This window comes from Cnephaeus nilssonii (genome assembly GCF_951640355.1).
Source record: "Cnephaeus nilssonii genome assembly, chromosome: 17".
Classification (NCBI taxonomy): domain Eukaryota; kingdom Metazoa; phylum Chordata; class Mammalia; order Chiroptera; family Vespertilionidae; genus Cnephaeus; species Cnephaeus nilssonii.
Window position 1 is genome coordinate 340,130 of NC_137088.1, and position 23,559 is coordinate 363,688.

At 57.5% G+C, this 23,559-nt stretch overlaps 1 protein-coding gene and 1 pseudogene across 4 annotated transcripts in view; one reads left to right on the forward strand and one right to left on the reverse strand.

The window, feature by feature from the left end:
- Positions 1-4,077: 4,077 nt before the first annotated feature.
- Positions 4,078-23,559, reverse strand: part of CCDC12 (coiled-coil domain containing 12) — a 45,145-nt gene continuing 25,663 nt past the window's right edge. For 2 of the 3 annotated variants that reach the window (XM_079794387.1, XM_079794386.1), the window contains 6 exons: positions 22,690-22,757; positions 11,189-11,268; positions 9,701-9,762; positions 9,463-9,497; positions 8,873-8,949; positions 8,427-8,779 (listed from right to left, as the gene is read on the reverse strand). In XM_079794387.1, coding sequence (XP_079650513.1) covers positions 8,697-8,779; positions 8,873-8,949; positions 9,463-9,497; positions 9,701-9,762; positions 11,189-11,268; positions 22,690-22,757 — 405 coding nt within the window. In that variant the 3' untranslated portion in view covers positions 8,427-8,696. Of the gene's footprint in view, positions 6,556-8,426; positions 8,780-8,872; positions 8,950-9,462; positions 9,498-9,700; positions 9,763-11,188; positions 11,269-22,689; positions 22,758-23,559 lie in introns of those variants that run through there. The other variant, XR_013814802.1, reaches the window with a different exon arrangement.
- Positions 16,785-18,892, forward strand: LOC307113097 (proteasome activator complex subunit 3-like; annotated as a pseudogene). Its single transcript has one exon. The product of its transcript is annotated as a proteasome activator complex subunit 3-like (transcript).

Consider the following 23,559-nt stretch of genomic DNA (forward strand, 5'->3'; position numbering starts at 1 on the left):
GCAGGGAACATGTAAACACCAGCGAGGCGGTGGCCGGGAGGAGGGCGCCCAGGACCCCGACCCCCAGCTGCCTCAGCCTCAGTGTCCAGGCACCTTGCGGGTTACCCCGGACTCCGAGTCGGCCAGGAAGGTGGTCTCCAGCTCCCACCTGTGGGAGAGGGGCCTCTGAAGACCCCTAGAAGGATGCACCCTCCCCGGGGGCCTGGAGCACAGGCCAGGCCGCAGGGGCGGCGGGGTGAGCCCACAGCTCCCACGCAGAGTGGGGTCTGGGGGGTTCAGGGTCATCGAAGAGACGGCTCTGCCCACCCTCAGCCTGCAATGCCTTCTAGACCAGCGGTCGCCAACCAGTGGTCCGTGAGGTCCAAAAGGAAGGCGACCGCTGTTCTAGACAAAGGCGGGGCTGGCCCCACCCCCCACCCCCGCCGAGTCAGCAGGTGTGACGGTCCACACTTCAGCCCTCGCCCGGGGCCATGGGAAGAGGGACAGGCAGAGGAAGGGGACTGAGGCCTCTGAAGTTCAAAAGGGACATGACCCTGCCTGGGGGTCGAGCAGGTCCTGGCTCTGGCTGGGTTGTTAGAAGGCAGGTGTGGACGCGGGACCCAGGCAGAGGGGGCTGAGGAGTGGGTCTTGCTGGGCACACAGGCAGGTGGGTCCTCAGCCAGCGCGGCAGATGCCAGCCGAGGCTGCCATGGCCAACGGAAACACGCCTGGCTGGGCAGAGCTGCTGCTGGCAGAGGGGCTGGGGAGCCGGGCCTGGGCCTGGCTGCCTCCATGTGCCGTGTGAGCCTGGCCACGCAGCCGTCCCCCCGAGCCTCAGCTTCTCCGAGGTCAGGCCCCGTCCAGGTCGCCAGGCGGTCTGAGCGGGCCCCAGGCTGGGTTCTGCCTGCCTGGACGAGGCCCTTAGCCTTCCCTTGGGCAGACTGGGGTCACGGGGGAGGGGCCAGAGGCGGTGGGTGTGGCTCCTGTGCAGCTCCTCAGTCCAAGGCCTGGGGTCAGGCCAGGGGCCGGGAGGCAGGAGAGGACTGCAGGCCTCCACCTCCATGTGGGGGAAGGGCCCCTGGTGTGCCGCATTCTTTAGGCACCTCCCGCTCCGTGTTGGTGGGTAGAGGGGGTTCCACCCCTTCGTCCCGATTGGAAGCTCAGTTCAGTCCTCAGAGCCACTGGGGCGATGTGGCCTGTGGCCCTGGGGGGTCTCCCGCTGGCCTTGCTGCCCAGCGGTGAGGAGCAGACAGGCCAGGCTGGTTCAGGGCGTGGGAGGGTGGGCTCGTGGCCACCCAAGCTCCCTTCCCAGAGCCTCAGAACCTGTGGTCCAAACCCTCCCAGACCCTGGCACACGAGGCCCTTCACCTGTGCCCCCCCCCCCCCACGCTGAGCTCTGCAGGCAGCCCTGACCACCTGCCCCTCTCAGACCTGCTGCCCAGCAGGCTTTTCCCGCTCCAGCATGCGAGTCGGGCAGCCTGGGTGAGCTATGATGCCCTGGCCCTGCCCGGAGGCCACCGTCAGGCTACCTGCTCCCACAAGCTCACCCACATCGGTGATAGAGGGGTGTGCTGTCACGTGACGTGTGTGCTTGTGTACATTTGTACATGTGTGTATATTACTTGTATATGTGTATATCTGCTCGTATGTGTGCCTGTCTTGTGTCTGTGTCAGTTCCTGGTTCTATTGTATGTGTACCTGTATCTGTGTTTTGTATGCATTTGTATATGTATCTATAGGTCTGTGTGTGTCTTTTGGTGTGTCTGTGTGTGTGTGTGTGCGTATGCCTGTGTTTATACGGATGTCTATGTATGTGCCTGTATTTGTATGTATGTGCATGTGTGTCTATTTGTGTGTCTGTGTGGACCCGTGGTCTGAGACGCCGCCTGTGGGTGGAATTTGGCCCAGAGTCATGTTTGGTTTGGCCCTCACAGTATTTTCAACATCTTGAGCCAACATTTAAAATCAGGATATTTCACATAAAAATTCAGCTTTCCAGTTTCTCTTAAAAATTCAGAAGCCCTGGCAGCCTGGGCCCGTGTTCCCAGGAGGCCACTCTCATGCCCCAACGCCACGGCCTCACCACCGGCTGCTCGGCGCCTTGAGGACGACTGAGTGTGACCCTAGTGTGCACAGTGTGTGTGTGTGTGTGGGGGGGGGGGGGGCTGTGTGCCTGCATGGGCATGTGGGTGAGGTGTCTGTGGGGGCATACGTGTGGGTGCACGCCTGTGCATGCATGTGTGCACAGGGTGCGTGGCCGCACTGTGACCATGTGGCGTGTGTGGGCCACTGTGGCCGAGCGCCTCGGCACAGGGGCCTCTTCCGGCCTTGGAGGGATCGGGTTCCGGCTCCTGGCGGGGCCGCCTTGCGGGATTTATTTCTGTCTGTGCCCACAGAGGCCTGAGTAATGGGAACATTTAAAGAAAACCAGTAAATACAGAGAAGGGCAGGCTGGCCGGGAAACGCAGCCCGACCCCCTGCCCAGCCCACGGCACCGAGGCCAGGCCTGTGCCAGAGAGGGCAGCAGCCAGGGCCCAGTGCGCACCCACTCCTCTGAATCACCACTCCTGTCGGTCCCAGCCCATCTGGTGGGTGAGCCCCCAGCACCCTCCTCACACACATGCACCCTCTGGATGGCCCCCGACACAATAGGCATCTGGGAGCCAACAAATGCTCAGGCCTGGCCGGGGGCTCAGGGGACGGGACCCTCCAGGTGGGCTCCACACCCCGGTATTCTGCCCACCCCCCACACGTGCCCACCCCCCCCACACATGTGCCCACGAGGGACGAGGCTGCCGCTGTCCCCAGAGCGGGGAGGTACTAAGGCACTCCGCTGGAGCCCAGGCCCCGAGAGGCCTGTGCCTGAAGCCGGGGCAAGGCCAGCGTGGAGTGGGGGTGGGGCTGGGGTGCTGCTGTCCCCAGGACACGGCCCCCATGGTGCAGCACACATGACTGAGCCCCACTCTCGGGATCATCTCTAGTATCAGTCACTTAAAGACACACACCCCGTGGGAAAGGGGGTGGGGTGCATTGCACAAGACACTTCAGCTGTGGGAAAGCAGGCGCACGGACCCACACACGCTGCCGGGGCCCCGCCGGTGTCTCCTGCTGCCCCCCAGTGGCCGTGTGAGGACAGAGGGGATAAGGCTCAGGCACTCTCATCCTGTGATCTCGGGCCGGGTGCTCTGAGGACCAGATCCCACCACTTGCTGTCCCACTGCAATGCCCAGCCAGTGAGGCCTCCAGACTGGCCGGAGGGAGGGTCTCCCAGCAGGCCCGGAGACGGCCTGGAAGGTCAGCTCCTGGAGGGCAGCCCCTGGACAGCGCCCAGCACCACGAGGCACTCAGGGCACAGGACCAACGAATGCCGGATGCCCGGCTCTGGCAGGTGGGCAGTGCTGCGGCAAGCCTGGGCCTGGCTCGGAACCCGTGGGGAGGCACCTGAAGGTGGCGAGCAGCAGCATGGACCCCAACAGGGTGGACAGGCAGCGTCCACGGGAGCCGATTTGCCCAAACCGGTCACCTTTGCACACCTGACTTGCAGCCCACCGGGCTGGACAGACTCTCCCTGTGCCTTTACGGGCTGTGCCTCTCTGCCCAACTTTGCCATCACTCACGGCGGCATCCACACGGCTGCGGAACGTCCCAGGCCTGAAACCCTCCTGAGATGGCCCCGAGGCTTTCAAACAGGAGGGCGCTGGCGTGTTTGGAGGTCTGCAGGGCTGTCCTGGTGAGCTGGTAGCACTGGGCACACCAGGGCTCCGTCCACAGAGCTGGACACTGTCACCCCCTGGCCGCTTCCTCAACCCTATGACAAAAGGGCCGCTGGGGTCAGAGTCCCACCTGACCCTCTAACCAAGGCCAGGACTCACTGTGACCAACTGTGAACTACCCCATCTGATCTTCACAAGACTCTTGAAACCTTACTGTATTTTTGAACACAGACAGCATACTTTAAAAACATTCACACACACACACACACACTGCCCTAGCAGGTGTAGCTCAGTGGATAGAGCATTGGCCTACAGACCAAAGGGTGCTGGGTTCGATTCCAGTCAAGGACACATACCTTGGTTGCAGGCTCCTCCCTGGCCGGGGCCCTGGTAGAAATGCGTGCAGGAGGCAACCAATTGATGTTTCTGTCTGTCTTTCCCTCTCTCTTCTACTCTCTCTAAAAGATCAATGAAAAATATCCTCAGGTGAGGATTAACAACAACAAAAATTTACACAATTTATTAACATGTTTTACTGTTCTCTTTGCTCACAGAAAATATTTTTAAACTTATTTTGAAACCGATTTATAGGAAGTTAAAGATTCATAGGAAGCCCTAACCGGTTTGGCTCAGTGGACAGAGCGTCGGCCTGCGGACTGAAGGGTCCCGGGTTCGATTCCGGTCAAGGGCATGTACCTTGGTTGCAGTCACATCCTCAGGAGGTGTGCAGGAGGCAGCTGATTGATGTTTCTCTCTCATCAATGTTTCTGACTCTTTATCCCTCTCCCTTCCTCTCTGTAAAAAATCAATAAAATATGTGTTTTTTTTAAAGTTTCACAGTAAGTTAGAGAGTACAGAGCATCCTGTGTACCATTCACCAGCTTCCCCGGATGGGAGTCACGGCTTCCATACTATCTATATAAAAAGCTAATATGCTAAGTGTCCTTCCCTCCGTCCGGGTAATGACGTCATGTAGCAACGCCTGGCTTCCTCTCCCTAGCGACTAGCCTCCCTGGAGTTTCTTCAGCCCAGGAACACGACTTGCTTTACAGCCAGGTGGAAAAATTTTACACTTTAACCAAATGTCTGTGAAGCGTTTTCCCAGGCCCCATCTCATTTGATCCTCACAGAAGTCCTGGAGTAGGTAGATAGGAGACTCGGTGGAATCCTATTTTCTTTTTGTTAGCCGGAAAATGGAGATTTAGAAAGCTTAGAAACTTGACCCAACTGAAAAGAAATGGACCTTGAAAATGACTTCAGGTTTTCTCACCGCGCAGAATATAGTCAAACACTGCTGCAGTTAAATATTTTACCTTTTGTTCTCCCTGCATGATCTACAATAATGTGCTTTGTGTTGATATTTACTGCTGTGTTGCTATCAATTACCTGAAAGAGAAGTTGGAGTCCTTCACTGGACTGGGGAAAGTTTAGCTACATCAGAAAGCAGGTCTAATTAAGCAAGTTTATTGTATACACATAAAAGGCTAAGTTGACTACGATACATATAAAGCTCTCGCTGGTGCCAATCGCATGCATGTTTCCATCTGTCATTGTCATTGAATTTGGTTGACACTTTTGTTATAGAGAAAGGGCAAATAGCGATATTAAAATATTTCTTCTAATTAATTTCCTTTCAATATACACAAATTCATGCACCGGGCCATTAGTACCACAATAAATCCAGAAGCAACATGTGGTTCATTCCACGTGATCACATGTGGACTTGCGTAATCCCCACTGTCATCGAAAGCTATTCCATCCCCACAGAGATCTCCCTCAAGCTGCCCCTTTATAGTCCCAGGAGCCCCCACCATTCCTAAACCTTAATAGCCACCAATCTGTTCTGGCTATGATTTTGTCATTTCAAGAATATTATAGAGGAAACCATACAAGACATGATCTCTTACTATACATATATATGTTTTTCACTCCTTCCGAGCCATTCCTTCTACCAACAGCCGTGCCTTTTCACTGCCGAGTAGTATTCCACGGTACGGATGCACCAGTTTAAACTATTGAAGGGAATATTGTGGTGTTTTTTTCAATTCTCATCCAAGGATATGTTTTTTACTGATTTTTAGAGAGAGCAGGGGGAAGAGAAATAGTTGCCTCCCATAGGCACCCTGACTGGGGATCAAACCCACAACCTTTTGGTGTATGGGACGATGCTCCAACCAACTGAGCCATCGGGCAGAGCTGTGGGTGGGTGTTTTCACAGAGTAAAACTTAAATTGTCAAAAAACAAACAAAAACCCTTAAATTGTCCACTTCGTTAGTCCAGGGAAGGAACGCCCTGAAGATCACACGCCGTGTGTGAGGAACTTCTTGCCATGCTCTTTTTTCCCGTTTTGGGGCAATGTTTTCACTTCAAGCCTCGATCTGGGTCTGGTGATGACTTGGCAACCTCCACTCTGTGTGTTCCTTTAAACCAACACGTCCTGGACAGAGATGACCTGCCTTCCCGCTCCTGGTGATGACACACCAGGTTGCTATGAGCCTCCGTGGACACGGCTCCTGTACTGCTATGTCCGCTTGTGTGGACAGCTTATTTCTCTGAACTAAATGCCAGGAGAGTGGTTGCTGGGTTTTATGTTAAATACACATTTAGTTTCTGAGGAAATCGCCCAAGTATTTCCCAGAGTAACTAGCGTTTACTTCCCGCCAACCATGTGTGAGGTTTTCCGCTCCTCCAGGTCCTGCCAGTATTGATCCCCGACTTCACTGTGCTGTTCACACGGGCGTGTGCCGTCTCCTCATGACTCCCGTCGGCATTTCCCTGACGGCCGGTGGTGCTCAGGAGCTTTCAGGTGCCTGCCATTGATGTCACCTGGTGGAGTGTCCCTTCTGGTCTTTTTCCCATTTTCTTTTTTTTTTTTAAATACATTTTTATTGATTTCAGAGAGGAAGGAAGAGGTAGAGATAGAAACATCCGTGATGAGAGAGAATCATGGATCGGCTGCCTCCTGCAAGTCCCCCACTGGGGATCCAGCCCACCACCCAGGCATGCGCCCTTGACCGGAATCGAACCTGGGACCCTTCAGTTCGCAGGTGGACGCTCTATCCACTGAGCCAAACCGGCCAGGGCCTTTTTCCCATTTTCTATCGGACGTTCCTCCCCTTTTACAGTTGCATTTTGATAATTCCTTATTATGTTCTAGTTAGGCGGCCTTTATCAGACATGCGCTTTGCAAATATTTTCTGTCTGTAGCTTTTCATTCTCTAAGACTTTGTTGGAGCAGAAGCGTTTCCATGTTGGTTAAGTCACATTTCACAATATACTTTTTATGGATTGTGCTTTTGGTCTCATGTCTTAAGAATTCTTTACCAAGCTCAGGGTCCTGAAGGTTTTCTCCTGAACGTTGTTATAGTTTTACATTTTACATTTAAACCTCTGACCCATGTTGGTTTCTGTCAGGTCCAAGGCTTAGGTTGGGGCTCCTCTCAGCCTATGGCTGTCCCATCGCTCCAGCACCACGTGCTGAAGACCGTGTTTCCTCCACGGAGCTCACTTTGCACCTTTGTCAGACATGAGTGGGCCACTTCCGACATCCCCATTCTCTTCCATGATCTCTGTGCCTGCCTTCCCACCACTCCTGGATGGTTAAAGACTCCTCATGCTTTAGTCTTCCAGTGAAGACTGGTCTGAGCTATTCTAGTTCTTTTGCTTTTCCTGATATATTTTACTTTTTTGTTAATCCTCATGAGGATATTTTTTCCATTGATTTTTAGGGAGTGGAAGGCGGGGGGAGAGACAGAGAGAGAAACATCGATGTGAGACACAGGGATTGGTTGCCCACATGCGCCCTGACTGGGGCCAGAGATAGAGCCTGTAACCGAGGTGTGCGCCCTGGACCGGAATCTTATCTGGGAACCTTCATTCCTCGGGCTGACACTCTATCCACTGAGCAAATGGTCAGGGCTCCTGATACATTTTAGAATAATCCTGTCTATACTTAAAGATCTTATTGGGATTTGATAGGAGTTGCATTAAACCTGTATATTAATTCTCCAGTAAAAACACCTGGGCTTGGAGATTTTTCAGGGGTTTTAATTATGAATTCAGGGTCTTTAATAGTTACAGAGCTATGCAAATGATCTCCTTCATCTGGAGTGAACTGTGGTAGTCTGTGCTTTTCAAGGAATTAGCTCATTTCATCAACCTGTCAAATTCACGTGGGCATTTACTTACAACACCCCCTTACTGTCCTTTTGTCTAGGGAATCCATAGTGATCACCTTATTTCACTCCTAATATTTACATTAATTTGTGTCTTTTTTGTTGTTATCTCTGTCTTGCTAGGTCAATGTTGATTTTTGCAATGTCTGCCAATCTTTGCTCACCACTTCTTCCTGCCGCCTGCGGCAGGCCCTGCTGGCTGCCCTCCCAGCATCCTTTCTCTGTTCCTTTTCCACGGAATCTCAATTTCAGTCGTGGTGGCAATGTGTCCAAGCTGACCCCTGCACGGGCCCAAGCTCCTCCCTCTCTCCCACTGCGAGGGGCCCACAGAGCAGGGGGAGCCTCTTGGAACAGTGCAGGCCTGGCCCTACAGGTCTCAGGACTCTCTCAGGCCTCTGTCCCTCTAGGGTTCTGAGATGACCGCTGCCCAAGGACTAAGCCCGGAAGGTCAGCCCACATGCTCAGCCCCACACAGGGCTTTGTCAATCAAGCATCACCCCTACACACCCTGTCTGGGACCCAAACCCAAGCACCCCAAAGAACCCAGGCAATATTGGATAGATTTCTGCCACACACAGGGTCTGCTTAATTCTATTTACAGAAAAAAAAAGTCCACAATATAGACATGCATACATACGTGCGCAGGCCCACAGAGCCGCTGCTGGCTCTGCCCCCACTCAGGGTGGTGGGACCACTCAGGGAGACAAGGAGCTGACTCCCATGGGGGGCTCCCCCTGACGGGGTGGGGAGCCACTGCTCTGAAGGCGAAAGGGAAGTGATGGCCAGCTCAGCCCCACCCTGTCCAGGACCTTCCTCCCACGGGCAGGCTCAGTCCGAGTCGCAGGCCTCTTGTTCGTTGGTGGCGTCCACTGCAGAGGCCAGGCTGTCCTCCTGGCCTTTCAGCCTCTCACCTGGATGGACGGCAGACAGGAGGGGTGAGAGGGGCCCTGTGCCTGAGCAGCCACCCAGAGTGCAGGGACCCGCCTCACCAGGCCTGCACTCACGGATCAGCTCGGCGATGGCTCTCTGGGTCCGCTTTTCCAGCTTCTCCAGCTTCTTGGCTACGTCTCTCTTGAGGTCCCTGCCGCAGGGAGGGGGCAGGAGGCCAGAGGCTGAAGGCTGGCCCGGGGTGGCCCTGGGCCCACCTTGCCTGCAGCCCCTCAGGCACCAGGAACCAGCCAGGACGCTCCGCTCCCCTCTGCACCCTCCCGAATCCAGCACCCGCCATCCTTCCCGGCCCAGGGAGGCAGAGACTAGCCCGCAGACCCACCCCACACCGGGAACCGAGTCCAGGTGTGCAAGGGTGGCTGGCTCCTCTGGCCCCTCGGTCACTGTCCAGGAGCGACCTGCCCAGTGCACTGTGGATCCTGCTCCTTCTGTACACCGGAAGCTCCCAGAAGGCACCCAAGCTGTCCCCTGGCTCTGAGTTCCCAGGACTTAGGCCCCAAGCTCGTTTCATCAACTTCAAACACCTCCCTCTGGCGCTGTCCCTGACAGACTTACGGACGAGAGGAACAGCCTACCCCTGGCCCAGAGCCCAGCACCAAGTGTGCCCGCCTCTCAGTGTGCACGGCCCTCCCCCTGCAACACTCACCAGTCAGGCTTTCGGGGTGCGAGGTTGGCCAGGTCCTGGGGAGGGAGGAGATACCTGTCAGGGCCAGAGAGGCCCCACCCCAAAGGAAGGAGGGAGACAGGGTCAGAGGTAGGAAAATGGGAGGAAGAAAGGAGGAAGGAGGGGTGAGGGGCGTGGGAGGTGGGAAGGGAAAAAAGAAGGGAAGAGAAAGGAGGGGAAGGAGAGCAGGTGCAGGAGAAAAGGGCCACCCACCACTCACCACTTCCTCGATGACTGGCTCGGGCTTGGCGGCCTCCAGCTGCTCCCTCACCTTCTCTTCCACTAGAGGGGGCAAGACGACAAGGGGGGCTGGGAGAGGCTGCCACTTGCCTGGTGACAGCAGCTGCAGCCACGGCAGAGGAGGAGGGTGCAGGCAGGGCCTGGGGACCTCTCTTGTCCCCTTGGCCCCCAGCCAGACAGAGACCCTGGAAGGCGGCTCTGGAGGAAGGCTGGGGGTTCCCAGGATGAAAGCCATCCGGGCAAAGCAGGCAGCTGGCGTAAACAGAGCCAGACTCCACCCCCAGCTGTGAATACATCCAAAGTAGGCTCTGGGCAGGGCCCAGAAGACCGGCTTTCCCGTCTCCAGGGGCTCTGGGCCTTCTTCCCATCCCACGCAGAGGTGTGCTCCCAGACGGCGCACCCTGGGCCTCCAGGCAGCCTGACTGGGCCCTGACCCTGTGGCACAGACGCTGGGAGCCCTGGCACCAAACCTGGGGGCCACGGGCTCTGCCAGGCCCATCACAGTGCCCCACGTTCCCTCATGATGGAGTGAATGTGGGACAGTCTTGGCCACCGCAGACACGTGCAGGCCAGACTGACAAAGCCACACGCTGTGACTTCCCCACTTCCTCTCTGGAGTGGCCCGCAGAGGAGGAGGGCCCGCCCTCTGAGCCTCAGCCCCTGCCCTGCCTCACCCCCTCCAGCTATGGGTACTGCCCCTGAGGCATGGGACCAGCTCCCTGTCCCTCTCCTCTGTCCTGCCTTACTGCCCCCGCCAAGGTGCCACTGGACCCACCACAGTGGGGCCCACAACACCAGGGACACACGGGCATTGCAGGGGCAAAGGAGATGAGGAAGCAGACGGGTGTGGCCGAATGGGCAGCGCTTTGTTGTTTCACAAGATAATGTATTTATTCACTTAGTACTCATCTAATTGAAAGCAAAAATGGAGATGAAAAGAGCCAGGGACCTGGGTGACAAGAAGCGCCCAGCATCTCTGCTGCAGGCGGCTGGGGACAGCCCGCCGCTGGCCGATGCTCCTGGCTCCTGGCTGCTGCCCACACTCGGCGAGACTGCAGCCCCCGGCAGTGGCCCTCACACCGCAGCCACCTCTCCCCGGCCTCTGGGCCTGGCACTGACACCTCCACCTGGGGGCGTCCACCTGCTCCTGCTCTCGCAGCACCTGCATGGCTGGCCCCTCATCGGGGTCTCTCTCTGACCCTCCAAGGGTCCGGGGCCACTTCTCAGCCCAGAGGGTTCCTCTGAGATGTGGCCTCTTCCCTCCAAGGCCCCTGGGAGGCCTCCCAGTTGGGGTGCGAGCAGGGCAGAGCCCTGCCTGCTTCTCTGCGGTCACCAACGCTGACCTTGTGTGCACCTGCCAGGAGGCGGCGGGGAGGGTGCTAGAGGCCCAACTTCCAGCCTGGCATTGCCAGCTTCCTTTCAAAGAGGAGGCAACTGACAGTGCCCGGAGCGGAGACAAGCCACCTACCTGCCACGGGCTTGGCCTGGGGCACCCTCCTCCTCTTGAGGTCCTCATCCTCGGGGACGTAGTTGCGCAGCCTGAGTTCCCTGCGCAGCGGAGAGCAAGCAGAGATGGAGTGAATGTGGGACAGTCTTGGCCACCGCAGACACGTGCAGGCCAGACTGACAAAGCCACACGCTGACTTCCCCACTTCCTCTCTGGAGTGGCCGGCGGAGGAGGAGGGCCCGGGACAGAAGGGTGGTGGGCCCGCCCTCTGAGCCTCAGCCCCTCAGCCCTCTCAGCAGCTGGCTGGCCGCTCTCCCAAGGCCCTGCCCACCCTGCAGGCTCCCATGGGAGCTGGGGCCGGGGTGCCTGAGCAGCATTCACCAGTGTCCCCCCTGGACTATCTTCCTCTGACCGTTACAGGAACTGAGGGTCAGAGGCTGCCCCGATTTTAGATGGTCACACAGCAAAGCCCTGCTGAGTTACTCCTAAGAGACAAAGCTGGTAGTCGCCACTGTTCCCAAGCCTGGCCTCCTCCTCAGAGCCTTAGTGCCCGGGCCCCTGGTACATCGTCCCTCGACTCTGATGGCAAGGTCTGTGCTGGGCATGGCCGGCAAGGGCTGAGGGGGCTGACAAGACACTGTGGAGGGCTGGGACAGCCACGTCCAGATGGCAGAGCCTAAGACCTCTGTGAGGGGAACCACGAGGGACCAGAGTCACACACTGGGACTGCCACGTGCACGTGCCACTGTCCCCGTAGCTGCGTCTCCGCAGACCGGGCAGCTGCACCAGCACTGGCTCGGCAGCCCCTCAGGCCCCACCCCCAGAGCCTCGCCTGCAGAGGGCCCCGGGACAACTCCCCAGAGGGGCAGAGAGCCCTGGGGGCTGCTGCTTAATAAGGAGCCACTGACGCCCCAGCTGGTGTGTCTCCGTGGTTAGAGTGTCCACTTGCGGAATGAAAGGTCCCGGGTTCAATTGTGATCAAGGGCACGTGCCCGGGTTGCAGGCTCGATCCCCAGTAGGGGCTGTGCAGGAGGCAGCCGATCTAGGATTCTCTCTCATCATTGATGTTTCTCTCTCTCTCCCTCTCCCTTCCTCTCCGAAATCAATAAAAGAAAGAAAGAAGGAGCCACTGGGTCAGGCCATCGAGGCCCTGGGCAGAGTGCCCGGCCCAGTGCCAGCCAGGTGGGACTGCAGTGCAGGTCCTCGTCCTCCCCACCTCTTAGGGGCCCTTTCGAGGACGGCTGCCCTCGGATGTCCTAGGCCTCCGGGACAGGGCAGTCTCCCAACAGCAGGCTCCCAGTCGCATCTACCAAACCCCCCCCCCCCCCCCCGTGCCAGGCCACCAAGGGCTGCCGCCTGCCCCGCCCTGCAGACAGCCTGTCCAAGGGGAGGGCAGGTGTTGTGGCCACACGGCCAGCACTGGCAGCAAGCGGTCTGGACGTGGGGACTTCAAGTTCAGTCCCTATTCACCAGCACCTGCCCATCCCCTCAGCCAGGGCCCCTGAGACCACAGCCCAGGGCCAGGCTGAATCTTTGTGCCCTGGGGGCAGTGCCCGCATGGCCTGTGGAGGAAGCCTGCTGCCCCCTGAGGAGCAGGGACACCGGCCCTGGCCCCGGCCCCGCCCCTCACATCTGCCCCAAGCCTCAGGTTAGTGGAAGGTCAGGTTGCAGTGGGCGTGACCAGCACACGGACTTCCCCTCACCACAGGGTGGGGAGAAAAGCAGAAGAGAAACTGGGTGTGGGAAACTGCAGGGATTTGTGGGAAAAACACTGTCACTCTCAAACTGGCTCCAGGGTTCTGAGAGAAATCAGTACAGAGAGTCCGGGGGGAACTGTGCCAGGACCCTGAGCGGCACACAAACCCCCCCAATCCCCCCCACCCGGGCCTCAGCAGAGCAGCTGGACTGAGGGAGGACACGGCAGGGGACAGGGAGGTGCCAGAAGCCCCCGGAAAGCCGCCAGGCAGCCCCCAGCTCCCCCTGTCCCTGCGCCATGGAGCTGGGCACTAGTCAAGCAATCACAAACACCTGGGTGTCCCATTCTGGGCCTCCGTTTCCACATCCATAAACCAGGAGGCAGGCTATGCTGGGTGTCAGGTCTGTCAAGCCAGGTTCAAGGCCTCCCGACTCACTGTGAGAGCTAATGAAGAGACTGCCCCTCACTCATGCCCCATTCACTGCCCCTCCCACCCCTACCCCGATCTCAGCCAAAGGGCAAGCCTCTGGGAGAGGTCCTGGGCACAGGGTTCTGCTCGGGTTCTGCTCAGGCCTGGCCTTTCCAATGCAGGACTGTGTCTTAAGCCCTCCTGCCCTCTGCAAACAACTTAAAAAACCTGACAACAGACACAGGAGTGGGAAAAGGTAGGTTTATTGTGAGCGTGCCAAACTGTTTCTTCTTGTATTACTATTTATTTATTACTAGTGGCCCGGTGCACGAAATTCATGTACGGGGGGTGGAGAGGTGGGGGGGTGGTCCCTCAGCCTAGCCTGTACCCTCTCCAATCTGGGACCACTCAGGGGATGTCCAACTGGTTGGACATTCCTCTCACAATCCGGGACCGCTGGCTTCTAACCACTCACCTGCCTGCCTGCCTGATCTGCCCTAACCACTCTGCCTGCCAGCCTGTCCCCCCCAACTGCCCCCCCACCAGCCTTCTCACCCCCAACTGCCCCCCCTTGCCGACCTGCTCACCCCCAACTGCCCCCCCTTCCAGCCTGATCACCCCCAACTGCCCTCCCCTCCTGGCCTGATTGCCCCTAACCGCCTCTACCTCAGCCCCGCCACCATGGCTTTGTCCGGAAGTTCGTCTGGAAGGTCTCCTGTCCCCATTAGCATATTACCCGGTGCACAATATTCGTGCACTGGAGAGGGGGTCCCTCAGCCCGGCCTGTGCCCTCTCGCAGTCTGGGACCCACAGGGATCGGGCCTAAGCCAGCAGGTGGACATCCCTCTCGCAGTCCAGGACCCATTGCTCCTTACTGCCCGCCTGCTCGCTGCTCCTTAGTGCTGCTGCGGAGGTGGGAGGGGCTCCCGCCACTGCCACAGTGCTCGCCAGCCGTGAGCCCGGCTTCTGGCTGAGCTACGCTCCCCCTGTGGGAGCGCACTGAGCAGGGGGCAGCTCCTATGTTGAGCGTCTGCCCCTGGTGGTCAGTGAGCATCATAGCGACCGGTCATTCTGGTCTTTCCACCATAACGGTCACATAGGCTTTTATTATATAGACTAGAGGCCCAGTGCACAAATTTGTGCATGGGTGGGGTCCCTCAGGGTGGCCTGTGGAGATGGGGCCCCAGCTCGCGCCCCCCAGCCTCGCAGCCCTGCAGCCCTGCCTTGGCCTGGTGCCACCCCCTCACCTGATCCACCATCCCGCTGTGGTCCCACTCTTGTTGCCCATCGGTGCCGGCAGCACCTCCACTGCCGCTCACTGCCAGCATGACATCACCAATGCCCGCCATGTTCCGTGCCGCCCTCTGGTGGTCAGCGCATGTCATAGCAAGCAGTCGAACTCCTGGTCTCCCGGTAGAACGACCGCCGGAGGGGATAATTTGCATATTAGGCTTTTATTATATGGGACTTATATTATTTGTTTTCTCACTATTATTGTTGTTATTTTATACCCTTATGACTTATCTTTTAGGTAATGATGGCTGGTAGTTTAACCAACCACCACAAGTGAATACTTGGTCCTACTTTTGTCCACCCTGTGTATTTTTTAAATCTATTTGTTGGCCTTGGAGAAGTACCAAGGCCACAGGGATCTGAGGGGCTGCACGCCCAGCAGAAGTCAAGGGTGGCCCGATGGAGGGCAAGGCTTTTCCTTGAAGCATCTATTGGCAGCAGAACCGCCTGAAGAGACAAAATCTGTGTTCAGGTCAGCCAAGAAGCAGGGCCCTGGCCAACCCCAGGCTTCCTGTTGTGACCCCCACATAACCCCTATCTTCAGAACCGGGGTGACCCTGAAACAGACGGGAAACAGGCAGCTGCCTGTGGGAAGAAGGGGCCGTGTGACTGGGCAGTGGTGGAGGAAACCTCTCCTTCAGGCCTGAGGGGTGGGCCGGGGCGCCCTAGCCCTCTGCCCGCCTGCAGCTGGAACAATTCTCTCCAGAGCGGCAATTTCGACCGGCGCTGCAGGCATGTCACCACACACAGCACCTGACTGCTTAGTCAGGAGCACCGACCTTCCTCCTTAGATTTTCAAACAGAAAAATGACAACAGCAACACAACAATGGCGGTCCAATGTGAATGAATAAAAATTATACCTATTTTTTTGTCAGATCAGTGAAAAATAATACATTTTTTGGTGTGCGGCAGAATTTTAATAATTCATTTATGTGTGCCATGAGATGAAAATGGTTGAAAATCGCTGCTCTAGAGGAAAATAAATTATCCAGAACCTCAAATTATCTCTAGAACTTTTCATACCTAACATCCAGGATTCAATCAAAGCCATGAGAAAAAATAAAGACAACATATATGCACTCATGGGTGATCCGAATATTGGAATTATCAGAAATGAAATGTAAAATAATTAACACTAATAAAAGTTCAGGAAGCTAAACCACAAGATGGAGAATTTCAGCAGACAATCCGAAACAGTAAAAGTTAATCAAATGGGAATTCTATAACTGAAAATATAACCAACATTAAGGACTCACCAGATGAGTTCAACAGTCGTCAGGGCACCTGTAAACGAAGGCCTCGTAAAGGTAAGACCGGCCAGAAAACGTCCGACAGGCACAGAGCAGGTGGAAACTGCAGAAAAGAGCCTGAGACACATGCAACACGATCAAAAGACCTGACGTCCATGGAATCCAGTGCCGAGGCAGTAAGGAGAGCACGACGGAGAACTTTCTACATGAATGAAAAGCATCAAGCCACGGGTTAGAGAAACACCATGAGCTCCAAAGAAAAGGCCCCCAGGCAGACCTGTCCAACTACCGAACCCGAGACAGATGCTTAGAACACAGACACCGGCCAGCAAGGCAGACACGTAGGCTGACAGCCGACTTCTCAACACAAACGATGGAAACCACAAATCCAGGTAAACGGCCTTCAAAGAAAGACTTCCCCAGACACAGACAAGTTGGGAAAAGGAATCATCAGATGATCTGTGTGTTTCTTCAAGGAACAGGAAAGGGAGTGCTGTAGCGACTACAGGAAATGATCTCAGGGAAGCCCAGCGAGCCCATGCCTGTAGGACCTGCCTCTTGTGCCCAAACGCCTGGTCCGCCCTGTGGGCAGCCACTGTCGGAGTTGGGCCTGGACACCTCCACTCCCTCCCTCTGACCCAGGGTCCCCAGTGTCCCCAAAGCAAGTCTACACTTCTCACCCAGCCCTGCCATCACCCGCCATCCACCACGGCCTGCTCTCCAACCAAATGCCCCTGGGCCTGCCAGCCCTGTCCGAGCCACCCAGCCAGGTGGCACTGTGAGCATCTCTCCCTTCCCCTAAGGTCCCCACCAGCCCATGGACTACACCTCTCCCGGGCCCCCTTCGCCCCACAACCCGGCACAGAGCCGAAGTCACACCCCGAATGTGGCCCCTGCTGCACGCCCGGCCCCACTAACTCCTAGAGCACCCCGCAGGCGGGAGGGCTGGGCACACACCTGCCTCTGGCTGGACACCACACTCACAGAGAGCACTCGGGAAGAGCTTTATGGTAGCCCGGGGCGCTCTGGGCCTCTTAACGCTTGGAAAGACGATGCAGGAAGCAAAGAAGTTGTGCCCAGGAGATGCAAAGAGGGCAGGAACGCGCTGGTCAGAGCAGCCCACGCCAAAGCGACTTCCGTTGTCTTTGTGGCAAAGCCACAGGGCGATGCCCAAGTTCACATCCTACTGAGTCTCCTTAAAACAGGCCGTGTCCTTTGCATTTCCTCTCCTCCGCTTCCTCCCCTCCCTGGGAGACCTGTCAAGTGCCCGACAGGTATGATGACCCTACGACATCTTCCTCAAGGTCAGCTGCATGGCCTCCGGCTGGGCTGGCCGTGGAGATTCCGGGGAAATCATCCCTTGGGGTTCTCACATCTTCTAGATGTGCCACTGGCCCGCAGGAAGGGGCGGAGACTCGCAGGAAGGGGTGGGGAATGCTGGTGTCCTCTTAAAATGTGAAGCCCAGAAACAGGCACCCAGCAGCAGGCAGGCGGGGGCGGGTGGCACAGAGGGAGGGAGGGAGCGAGCGAGTCAGGGCGGAGTCTGTGAGCCAGCGAGAGCAGCCGCTTCCCGAGAGCAGCCGAAATAGCTCCTGTCCCTCTGACCCCCTCCCCGGACGGAGCCCACAGCGCTTCCGTCTCCAGGGGAGCGAACATGGCCCTGCCGGGCCATGGCCTTGTTGCTGAAGGTGGATCAGGAAGTGAAGCTCAAGGTTGATTCTTTCAGGGAGCGGATCACAAGTGAGGCAGAAGACTTGGTGGCAAATTTTTTCCCAAAGAAGTTGTCAGAACTTGATAAGTTTTTTGAAGAAACCAATCCTAAACATTCCTGACCTAACTCAGATCCACTCAGACCTGACCCTGACCCCATTCTTCTCACCAACAGCCACGATGGACTGGATGGTCCCACTTACGAAAAGCGAAGGTTGGATGAGTGTGAAGAGGCTTTTCAAGGAACCCAGGTGTTTGTGACGCCCAATGGGATGCTAAAAAGCAACCAGCAGCTGGTGGACATTATTGAGAAAGTGAAACCTGAGATCCGGCTGCTGACTGAGAAATGCAACACGGTCAAAATGTGGGTACAGCTCCTGATTCCTAGGATAGAAGATGGGGACAACTTTGGGGTATCTATTTAGGAGGAGACAGTTGCAGAACTAAGGACTGTTGAGAGTGAAGCTGCACCTTTCTGGACCAAATTTCTAGATATGATATTACAAGAGCCAAATTGGTTTCTAAAATAGATAAATATCCCCATGTGGAGGACTATCGCCGAACTGTGACAGAGATGGATGAGAAAGAACACATCAGCCTTTGTCTCATCATCTAAGAACTAAGGAATCAATATGTCACCCTACATGACATGATCCTGAAAAATACTGAGAAGATCAGCGGCCCCGGAGCAGCAATACTGAGGCCAGGGCCAGGGGACTCTGTGAGTCTGGCTCAAGACCGACATTGCCTTGGTTTGTTACATGACTATTGTGATGGGGAAACTGGCTAATACAGTAATCACACCTCTCTGTTTTCAGAGTCTAATAAAACTCTCATGTAGTAAAAAAAAAAAAAGGTGAAGCCAGAGCAGAGGTCTAGAATGCCAGAGTGAAAGGAGGCTTCCGACTCCCTGGCCCACCCCTCACGACCAAGTGGGTTGAGGCCACACTGCTTGGGAGGCGTCCGGCCCGGCCCCTTCCCCCACTCTTCATGCCACAAGTCTCACCCTCGGGGCCTGCCCGCTCTTCTCTCCCCGTTGCTCTCGGGCCACTCCACATGCACGCACACGCGCACGCACACACACCCTGCCTTGCACCCCGGAGAGGCAGAATGGGGCAGCCCCATGTGGCCCGGGGTCAGAGGGACAGTGGTGAGAGACGCTCCTCAGTCACAGCCCTGGACACCAGCTCCGGCCAGGCCATCAGCACCTGAGCCCAGAGGGCTCTCTTTCCCTGAACGGCCAGAGTAGACTCAGGAGCTCTTCCCGGAACACCCCGCCCACAGCCTGTTCGCTTTAGCCTGTAGGCCCGGCACATGGAGACACCTCCTGTCCCAACGAAAACAAGGCCTGGAGCCCATGGAAAGGTGAGGCCACAATCCCGATTGGGACCCACCACTGCTCCAGGCCTGACCCAGTCCTTCCTTAAAGTCCTAGTAAAATGCTCAAAGCCCAAGGCTGTTTCCATGGTCACTGCCGCTGTGTTCATGGGAGCTTGCAGGCCGAGGACAGGAATGGCCGGGGTCCCCACGTGGGACTGATAGACTGGCGGGCTCGTTGTTCTCCATCAGACAGGGGCCAGAGGAGGAGGGTCCAGGGGGCTCCTCTCCCTCTGGGATGGAAGACCTTTGAGGCGTCACCAGCGTGAATGTGGTTTCCTCACCTCAGGGTGGACCACACCCACCCCACCACAGGGAAGACTGGATGAGAGGGCGCTGGCAGCACTGAAGGTCATGACGTACAAGATCAAAACTTGTTTCCAGGCAGCTGGACCCAGCCCCCTCTCCCCTCCCCCAGTCACAGGGCCAGTCTGCTTCCCACGGCTACCATGACACACCATCCTGAAACCAGTCCTCTCTTGATTCAGTCGCCCACATCCTGGGGCCTCCTCCTGAGCAACAGGATCAGGAAAAACAGGGTGACAGCAGTGTCTGAGCTGCTGCCTCAGCACAAATCCTGGAGCCACAGTCCAGCCCCCTGCCCACGGTCCAGCCCCCTGCCCACGGTCCAGGCCCCTGCCCACGGTCCAGCCCCCTGCCCACGGTCCAGCCCCCTGCCCACGGTCTGGCCCCCTGCCCACGGTCCAGGCCCCCGCCCACGGTCCAGGCCCCCGCCCACGGTCCGGCCCCCTGCCCACGGTCCAGCCCCCTGCCCACGGTCCAGGCCCCTGCCCACGGTCCAGGCCCCTGCCCACGGTCCAGGCCCCTGCCCACGGTCCAGCCCCCTGCCCACCGTCCAGGCCCCTGAGCACAGTCCAGCCCCCTGCCCACGGTCCAGGCCCCTGAGCACAGTCCAGGCCCCTGCCCACGGTCCAGGCCCCTGCCCACGGTCCTGGCCCCTGCCCACGGTCCAGGCCCCTGCCCACAGTCTGGCCCCTGCCCACGCTGGGACACCCTGGCCTGGAGCAGGAGGCGGGGAGGGAGCCGCTCTGGGAGGCACCACTGGAGTTTGCCAAGTCAAGCTGACTTCATGATCTGCAAGTGAGCACACCCTGCTTCAGACACCATCCTGGGACCCAACCCGCAGAGGAGAGAGGGCCTGGCATTTACCAGCCTAAAGGGTTTGGGCGCCAGGCCAGGTCTGGGCTGGGCCTCAGCTGGGCGGGAACCTCTCTCCACATGGAGTGGGAGAACCGGTTTTCCATCCCGGAGAAGGCAGGTTAGTACCGCTTTCTCTGCAGGACGTGACAGCCATCCCAGGTGAGCCACTGTTCTGAGCAGTGACTGCTCCAGCTGGGGTAGACGTGACCCAAAGCCAGAGGGAGGCGGTTGTGGGCTGAGGGTTCGGGGCTGCTTGTTCAGGTGCCTAACAAGACATTCTCCCTGGCCCCTTCCCGAAGGTGCACCACACCTCCCCTCTCCACAATCACAAGCCCGACCTAGACACACCTCCATGCACCTATCAGCCAACCTGCCACCGGGAGGAAGTGACAGGCTTAGAAAGCAAAAGCAGCTGCACGAAGCCCTCAGCAGGCCAGCTTCCAAGGGCCCCAGGTCACAGGCGGTTACCCTTTTACATCTGGACACTGGATAGGTGGCTTAACAGACAAGAGGGCCTGCGGGACAGAGGCAAGAGCACCTCCCTTTGGGGCAGCACTGAGGGCGAAGGTGGTGGAGGGGCTGGGGTAGAGAGGAGGTATGGGCGCCTGCAGAATAAGCCACAGGACGGCAGGTCCAGCCCAGAGGAGAAGCAGGGGCCCTCCTGGGGGTGGGGACATGTCTTTCCTTCCCAGAGTGGAGCTGGGCCAGTGGACCTGCAGGGGCTGACTCCCCCCTTGGGGATTTGGTTGTATGAGGACGGGACAGGATTTATCCCAAAGGGAGCAATAAAACTTAAAAAAAAAAATTTTATCTAGAGAATCCATGCAATTCCCATCAAAATCCTAGCAAGCCTTTTCATAAATATTAATGAGCGGATTCTACAACGTATAAGGAAAAGCAAAGGAGGGTGGACAGCAGGATCCTGAAGTCTCCTCAGCAGATGGGCAGGCGCCCGGGCAGAGGAAGGTGGTGACTGCCCAGCACGGTGCTGAGGGGTGAGGCCCGGGCGCCTGCTCCAATGCTACTGGAGTCCATCTCCTCAGCCACAGACTGAGGACGTGCACTGCCCCACAGTGTATCTGGGCCGACAACGGGATCTGCTAACGATGCCCCGTATTTGCTGAGGGTCATCTATTGTACACGTAAGGGAAGCTCTACAGAGGGTCCTAACCACCCGTTTCTTGGTCACATGTGCTTATTTCTACCCTCACCCACCCACCTCGCTATTCTCCCAACTCCTGTCCCATTTGCAAAGTTAGCAAAGACCTTACACAAAAGTCAACTCTGCCTTTTCCGGGTGTGTCTGGAGCCCTCAGCTCTCAGGAGGCCCCCAAGTTTCCTCCTTCTGCCCAAAGCCCCAGCCCGGTAACAGCTATGGCATGTGCTCCATCCCCAGAAGGGAAGCCGGTTTGTTTTCCCATCTCTCTGTTGAAGACATGCAGGTGAAGAGGCTCACAGAAGCAACGTGACCCGCCCAAGGACGGTGTGAACACACTTGGTAAACGGCCGAGTCAGGTGCAGGCACACCCCCGTGAACTTGAAAAGGCCCCGGCTCCTCTGAGATGGGCTTCTGAATGGGGCAGAGAGGTGGGGCCTGACCTGGGGAGGGTTCCACGAGGCCGTGGCATGAGGAAAGCCTGCTCCCAGGTGCCGGCCCAGCCCCTCAGGGAGCGTCGCTCCCCTCCTGTGCCCCCCTCATCCAACAGCCCACGGAGGTCAGCTTTCTCAGGGCACCAAGATCTACCCCCACGTGAGCAGGTGCCTCCAAAGGCCACCAAGGCCACCTGTCCATGCAGACACCAGGTCTGGCCCAAGCAGAGCTCCACAGCTGCCCCATGGCCCAGCTCAGGGCTGGGCAGGAAATGCTAACAGACATGAAGCTCCCCCCGGCTCATGAGGACCAACCACACGTCCCTCCCTGCCGCACACTGCTTTCCGAAACCTGTCCCAGAATCTCTGTTGGAGGCTCCAGCTCACATGCCTGCAACCACAGGGGGAGGGAGCCTTGTGTAGACAACTTAAGTTGCCTCAACCAGGTGACGGGATTTGGCAAAATAAGATCAATACTGTATCCTCTCTGAAATCAATAAAAGTATATTTTTAAAAATAAAAAAAAAGATCAATACTGTAGGTGAGCTACTGAAGGGGTCAGGACAGAGACAGAAAGAGCGGAGCCTGAGCTGAGCTCCACAGGAAGGCCGAACGTCAGGGGGGACAAGGAAAGGAGAGCCGGGCTGGGACAGCTCAGAGATGACGTCGGGAAACGCTGAGTGCTGTGGCTAAGGGAAACAGGAGGCGGCCCCAGCCCGCTGGCCCCGCTAGCTCACACACAGGGAGGTTTAGAGCCGGTTCTGCAGGTGCTGTAGAGCCAAGCCACACAAGGGCTTGGAGAGCGAGGAGACATAATGTGGGGTCAGCAGGAAAGGCTGGTGGCTGAGGGTCAGAGGGCCAGTGGGGGACGGGTGCAGCAGGCTCCAGCGAGGGACAAGGGAGGCGGTTACAGGTCTGACCGGGCAGCATGGGGTGGTGAGGAAGGAACGGCAGAGGCTGAACGCAGAGTGGGAGGATGTGAGAACCAACAGGGGCTGGAGGAGAGGAGGGCAGGGAGCTGCGAGCGGGCATTACCTGTGCTTCTCGCCCTCCTCCTCCCCTTCTCTAAGCTGCTTGGTCTTTGGCTCCGCATCTTCCTTGTCCTGCAAAGGAAGGGAGAGAACCAGCTGCTCAGATGAACGTTCCTACTTCCAGCCCACAGCCCAGGCAGCGAATGAGGAATAGATCTCGGGAGGCAGACATCCAGGCCAGGAGCTCCAGCCTCCGAGCAGGCACGGGCCGCTGTAACTGCCGCCACCGCACTGATGCCTCCCTCCTCGCCCTCAACTCCGGGCAGAATTCAAAACCCACCACCCAGTCCAGGCCCAGGCCCAGAGGCCCTCAGACCACCAGCAGGAGCCAGGAGGTTTCAGGTGGTGAGAAGGAAGCTGGTCGCTGCCACAGAGGGCTCGCGCTGGCAGGCCACCAGCACCTTCCTGGGTCTGAATAGAGCCATCCGCTGAGCTGGGAGACTAGGGAAGAGCAGCCACCAGCATCGGGGGAGGTCAGTCCCCGGACCTTCCTTCCAGAAACACCTCTGTGGTTCCCGTCAGGAGTAGCATAACTCAACCTCAGACCAGGCCTGTAACCACTCACCCCTGCAATGTCCTCGGGAAACGGAGGAAGGGGAACTAGCCGAAACGTCTATGGGAAAAGCTTCGGTAAACCTGTCTCCCTGCTGCCCCGACCTCTCTGAGTCCAGAGGTCACTCTGATCGCAGCCTTGGCAGTATGCCTGCGCTCAGGCGCACGAGGCCCACAGGAGGGCACTGCCGTGCTGCTCCCAGCTGCAGCGCAGGCTCGGCTGGGCTCCCCCGCACTCTGACTACCGCTGTGAGGTCAGCCTCACCCGCACACAAACGTACAAGCAGGATGTGTGCGCGGCCGTGTCTGTCCGAATGCGTGA